The sequence below is a fragment of the Salvia hispanica genome, chromosome 3 (assembly GCF_029641045.1).
Source record: "Salvia hispanica isolate PSC_SH4W2 chromosome 3, Shi_PSC_v1, whole genome shotgun sequence".
In the NCBI taxonomy this organism is placed as follows: Eukaryota; Viridiplantae; Streptophyta; class Magnoliopsida; order Lamiales; family Lamiaceae; genus Salvia; species Salvia hispanica.
Genome location: NC_142694.1, coordinates 23,351,198 through 23,357,112, shown reverse-complemented (window position 1 = coordinate 23,357,112; position 5,915 = coordinate 23,351,198). Strand labels below are relative to the sequence as shown.

Genomic DNA, 5,915 nt, shown 5'->3' with positions numbered 1-5,915 from the left:
AAATATGCACATTTCTCACAAAACACGTCAAAATACCAAAATGTATAGAATATGCAAATAATGGACATGTAGAGTGATTTTGATAACAAAAACGGACCAAATAATGGCCTTAAAACAGTGCATAATCCGGGCGTATCAGCAGTCCCACTGTCTACCAGGTCCTGTCTCGAAGTGATCAACGTGTGTTATGTGGGTTGATAGACAGTTAAAGTGACAGATATTCGGAACATCAAACTTCACCTCAGAACATCATCCGAGTGCAGAGTTACAGATTCCATTGAACTGCTCTTGGTATTTAGACCACTCCAATCAATTGTCGTTAATGTCATATACCTCGAGCACCTTCAACCTAGGAAATGCTGGCCATACTACGTTCCTAACCATATTGTCCCCAGGGTCTACTCCTATTCACTGCACTTGGCTTATTTTGTCTTTGTAAATCTTTTATGACTGTAATGATTAAATGGGGTATGGAAGATCCAACTAATCCCTTCCATCATTTTCTAATTGCATTCATTTTTACCACGAATCCATCAATCAACATATCTTACTTTATTTTTATTAGGTTTGATTCACTTTTAATTATCTGATAAATTCATAATGTTACTGCATCTATCTCTAAAGAATTTGCACTTTGAATTTGACATAAATTTTAATGCAAAATTAGTAAAGTAATAGAGAGCTAAAGAGAAAAAGTAAATAAAGTACTGTTAATGGAGAATGGGTTCGGCCTCATAAAGAGAAAAGAGTTTCAAAATTAGAAGTTGCATATTCTTGTGGGACGAAATTAGAGCATATTCTTATTGGACGGGGGAGTAGTTTTCAAACCTAAAAACTACGTTTTTTCAAGCTGAAGAACATTTACAACATGAGGCCACTCCCTAGCTAGGGGTGGACGATTAGTGTTTATTTATATTATAAGTTAATCTAACTTCCGTTGTGCTACTGCATTGGCAATAGGTTCATTGGTATAGACTTTGAGAGGTGTTTAAGTGTAGAGTCATGTAAATTTGCATCATTATAAAATGCATAATCTTGTTTATTGAATAATTCCAAGTTATCCGATTTATTTAAATTGTGTGACTTTCAACTTTTATCTTGTTATTTGATTGTTAGTAAGGTTTAGGGGTGTCGAAACAGGCACCCACGAGTATCTGCACCTGAGAAGTCAGGTATAACATATAAGAATGACTCAACACATAAATATGCAATGTATCGCTAGCAAATAAGAAGGAACCAAGATTGCCAAGCTCTCACAACAGAACATGTATAACTAATAAGATTTTTTTCCCAACGCCTTCATACTCAAAATAGGCCGTGTTTAAGTTATAATCATTCCCAAACGCCTAACACGTGATGATGCGAAATTAGGTGACCACATCATGGGATGGACCTGTTGAAGAACCCAGGTTAACCTCGGACTCAGTCCAGGACTAGCAAAGCAAAGAAGCCTTGAACATTTTCATCTTCGTTCTCCTCCCTTTTATGGATATCATCCCTTCAGTATTTTAATGCACCAGTGTCACTCGTCATCCAAAGTTTATGTGACTAAAACTAGACACGAGTTGTATGTTAGTCCTGTAGTGCACACTGTCTGTGTGTCATACTCTAGACCAGAACTTTTTCCTATTTTCTTGTCATTACTTGCTTCTTTGTCCCCAATTAATCGAAAATAGGACCTTCCCTCGAAGATGCACGTGGCATTAAGCTTCTGTGTAATCTAGGTAAATGTCGTGTACTTTCGACTCCAGAAAATTTATATAAATTCCACATTGATTACCCAAATTCCACATCGATTACTCAATCGACGTGTAATTTCGACCGTCCCGTCAATATTTTGATTGTCAAATTGTTTTATAAGACATTTTATTTTCAAAATAAAACAATGGATACGAAATGATAATTACATAAACAGTGGAGTATTTTCGGATAAATGCCTCAAACAATTGAATAAAATTGACCCTTTGCCCATTAATTTAGTTAGCATATATACAAATATACTTCCTCCATCCCATAATAGATGATATATTCAGGAAATGACACGTGATTTTAAGAGATGTTATTTTGTTTGTTAAGTGGAAAGAGAAAATAATATAATTATATTAATGTGATCGATATTTTTTTTTTCAAAAATAGAAATGTGACATCTTTTGGGACAAACTAAAAAGAAAGTATGACATCTATATTATGAGATGAAGGGAATACATAAATGTAAATTACTACTCCCTCCGTTCCATATTAATAGGGTCATTTTGTCATTTTGGAAAGTTCCATAGGAATAGAGTCATTTCCTTTTTTAGTAAAAGTCAACACATTTTTCCACACCTACTTTACTCTCTCTTACTTTTTTCTCTGTTCATCTTTCTACCTTTTTCATTTTCCACTTTATTTTCCCTTTACTTAACTCACTTAACACAATTTTTTTAATCTCCGTGCTGAAAAAAAACGTCTCCATTACTATGGAACGAGTACTTCCTTAGTCCACGAAAATTAGTTCCGTTGGTCTGTCCACTAAAATTACTCTAAGTTCTATTTATGAAAAATTTCTTACCATTTTTTCTTTTATTCTCTCATACTTTACTCACATTTTCTCTTTCTCTTTCTCTCTCATATACTTTACCATTCATACACGAAAACTAATATCGTCCACAAATAAGATTATTTTTCATAGAGAAAATGATTATAAAAAAAGAATTAGAAAAAATATAAATGAACTTCATGAAAGTAAAGTAAGCGATGTGGGATTAAAGAGCGAGTGAAGTTAATGAATAAAGTAGACGATAAAATACAAATCAGTTGGTACTACGCTTGCGCCTTTTTACCTCCATTGAATTGGTAGAGATTAAAGCAATAATTGATCACTTTTAAGGAAAAGATTAAAGAAAAAGGTTAATGCATAATTTAGGTGATGGTGAATTAGTGATACGATACGAACCGGACCGGACCCGCCAGCATGTTGGGCCGCCGCGAAACGCCGAAATCGGCCGGTCGAACCGGTCTATCTGGGAATTGAAAATCGGTTTTCTTCATTGTTTAAATTTTTTATAAAATAAGTGCTTTTGGTGAGGGTCGAACTCATGACCTCTTGGTCTCTTGACCAAGACCATTACCACTCCACCACAAGCATTTCTTATTAATAACATGAACATTAGCTATTATTATATTAAAATAATTTTTTTTATTTACTCAAACTCATCATTCAAGTTTAAATTTATATTCTAGTGAGTAAGTATTAATATGATAATATATATCCAAAATTCACTCTTTTTTTACTAAAATTAACTACTATTATTTGTATAATATAGGTACTTATGTAAATATAAGTAGTTATACCTAAGGTTTATAATAAATTATTTACTATATAGTATATTTTCATCAAAACTATTTAATAATTCATATTTATTTATATATTTTTTCATATAATTTTTTTGAATTATTATGAATTATCTTTTTCTATATTTAAAATATTAAAAAAATTATCTACACTAACTTGTAATTTGTACATTTAATTATATTTATTGATAAAAAATTTATCATTCATTTAAATTGAATATATTTTATATATTATATAATTTATAATAGTAAAATGGTTCGACCAGTGATTGAACCGGTCAGACCGATTGAACCATTAGTCTCGCTGATTCATTGGCTTGTCCAGTTTTTAAAACATTAATTCGAACCTTTGATTTAGAGTAATAAAATTTGAAAGGTGACTGTGAGGAATCTCTGTAATAATTTTATTATTTAAAGACTTTATTTTATTGAAGTTTGAACCTTTTGAAGAAGGAAATGCGAGGAGTCTTCGTCATAAATTTTTTAATCGAAAAGAAGAATAATTGCCTCTTTATTGTAACGAAGATCAAAAAAATGCGAATATCGGAATTGACAGAGGATCGTTCCGAGCCAGATGTGATGCCGGAGAAGAGTGGTGGCTCCGCCAAAATCGATCACACCGTCAGCACCATGCCTGGTGAGTCAATTTTTAAATTTATTCCGATTTCTGGATCAAAACCCCCAATTTTATCAGACTTGTATTTGCAACCTAAACTGCACTGATCTGCATTAACAGCAGCTGAGGAGGTGAATGTGAAAAATGGCCGCACTGCTGCTGCTTTTGCCAAAATTGGGAAGGCGGTTGCGACGCCGCTGAAGAGCTCATGCTCATATGGCTTTGTCACCTTGGCCAAGATTGGTTACGTCGTTAGGGTTAGAGTTGTGTATAGGATCGTGCCATCGATGTCAGATGATGTTGAAACCCTAATTAGCGTCTATCCTGCCAATTTTCCCCTAAATTCTGCCCTTCGTCAATCCGATGATGCCCAAAAATTCATCTCTGGTCAGTTGATTTCCCTTCCCACTTTCATATTTATTTATTGGGCAATTTCTGATCAATTTTCTTTTATGTGATAAATTTATTTTGAGTTAATCGGCAAGTTAAGTCAAATGCTAGATGTATGATTCTAATTAAATCTAACATTCATAATTCTATATATTGGAGTAGATTCATGAAAATGCTAGAAGTATGAAGAATGCCATTGCATTCTCTTTCATTTACTAAACTGTTACTTTCACAAAAACAGGCCAGGATGCTGGGACGCCACTGAAAAATCAGTGTGGGGACTCCGACACCTACAAGTTTCGCTTTTTAACCTTTGCTAGAATGGGTTACACAGCCACTGTCGAAGTTTTCGACAGGATTGGTCACTGGATGGCAAGTCCTGAGGCGAAATCCACAATGATAATGTACATCACCATACTTGCTAAAAATGCTCGATATTATGCACTCCAGCACGACTACAAATTCGCCGATGGTTAGTTGATTTATCTGCCTATTCATGTAGTTTTGATTGCTCGACTTGGCTCTTGATTAATTACAGTTCTGCAGTTTCTGGTCCGTCATGTGTTCTTTGCTGTCACAATTTTTGAACAACCTACAAGCTTAGAGATTTCAAATGAATTTTGCCAATTGAAATATATTTCTTCGTATGTATAAACGAGACTACATATATGTGTCCAAGACTACTCTTTTTCTGCTGAAAAAAGCAGGCTGGATGTTGGTATAATGTCTGAGGCTGTTCCTATGTGCAGGCAAAGCTGCATTTCTGATCGTTCTTTCCAACACCTTAATCGAGATTTTAAATGAGCATATCACACGGGCAAAAGAGAAGGCGGGTGCTCAAGAGGAATATGTGAGTGGTAGCCAAGAGCTCATGAAATCTGCCTCCGTAGATGGACATGACTGGTTTTCAGCTGCATATAAAATCCTGAAAGATATTCTTGGAGTCATTCCATTGAATGAAATTTTGGTCTTTATGGTTAAAGAGTTTAGGGCCTTTTTAAGGAAAGCACCTTCTATTTTCAGCAAAGGGTTCCTAACAATGGAGTCTTTGGGCTTCATGATGAGAGAGTTTTTTGTGTTTATGATGAAACAGTTTTTTGGTGCTCAGTTTATCAGCCATATAGATGAGCTAGTAGTGCTTGTGCTGAGAGAACTTTTCGGTATCGACCTTGTTAATGAGTCAGGTTTCAGTGGATCAGCAACGAAAGGGAGGAAGAAAAAGAAACAGATGAATAAATATTAGTACCATAGTAAGTTTGTAGTGTGTGAGTGCTTGCTCTATTGAGGATTTCTGTACTTGATGCTTTTATCCATGCTTTTATATGATTTGGTATCTACTACTGTAGTACTATTTAAGTTGCCATCTCTAATTATTGTATGAAGATGGTTGTTCCGAGCATCTTCGTTCCATAGTAATAGAGACGTTTCTTTTTTACACGAGATTTAAGAAAAATTGAATTAAGTGGGTTAAATAAAAAAAGAAAGAATAAAGTAAGAGAGAGTAGAATAAGTGAGAAGAAATGTCTGGACATTTACTAAAAAAATAAATGACTCAACTATGTAACTAAAATAGCAA

The 5,915-nt window shown here is 34.2% G+C and overlaps 1 protein-coding gene across 2 annotated transcripts; it reads left to right on the top strand.

Annotated features, from left to right (window-relative positions):
- Positions 1-3,775: 3,775 nt before the first annotated feature.
- Positions 3,776-5,695, top strand: LOC125211378 (uncharacterized). Of its 2 annotated transcripts, none has more exons than XM_048111133.2 (4): positions 3,776-3,970; positions 4,073-4,336; positions 4,581-4,811; positions 5,089-5,695. In XM_048111133.2, the coding sequence occupies exons 1-4, from the start codon at positions 3,790-3,792 to the stop codon at positions 5,580-5,582; spliced, it is 1,170 nt and encodes a 389-aa protein (XP_047967090.1). In that variant the 5' UTR covers positions 3,776-3,789; the 3' UTR covers positions 5,583-5,695. The 2 variants fall into 2 exon arrangements, with proteins under 2 accessions (XP_047967090.1, XP_047967089.1); XM_048111132.2 differs by having other exon boundaries at positions 3,777-3,970; positions 4,070-4,336.
- The last annotated feature ends 220 nt before the right edge of the window (positions 5,696-5,915 follow it).

What these genes read in the sequence shown, in the direction of transcription:
- LOC125211378 (XM_048111132.2), top strand. Translation starts at nt 3,790, where the DNA reads ATGCGAGGAGTCTTCGTCATAAATTTTTTAATCGAAAAGAAGAATAAT. An exon ending in CACCGTCAGCACCATGCCTG is followed by an intron (nt 3,971 to 4,069) that starts GTGAGTCAATTT and finishes CTGCATTAACAG; the next exon opens with CAGCTGAGGAGGTGAATGTG. An exon ending in TGCCCAAAAATTCATCTCTG is followed by an intron (nt 4,337 to 4,580) that starts GTCAGTTGATTT and finishes TCACAAAAACAG; the next exon opens with GCCAGGATGCTGGGACGCCA.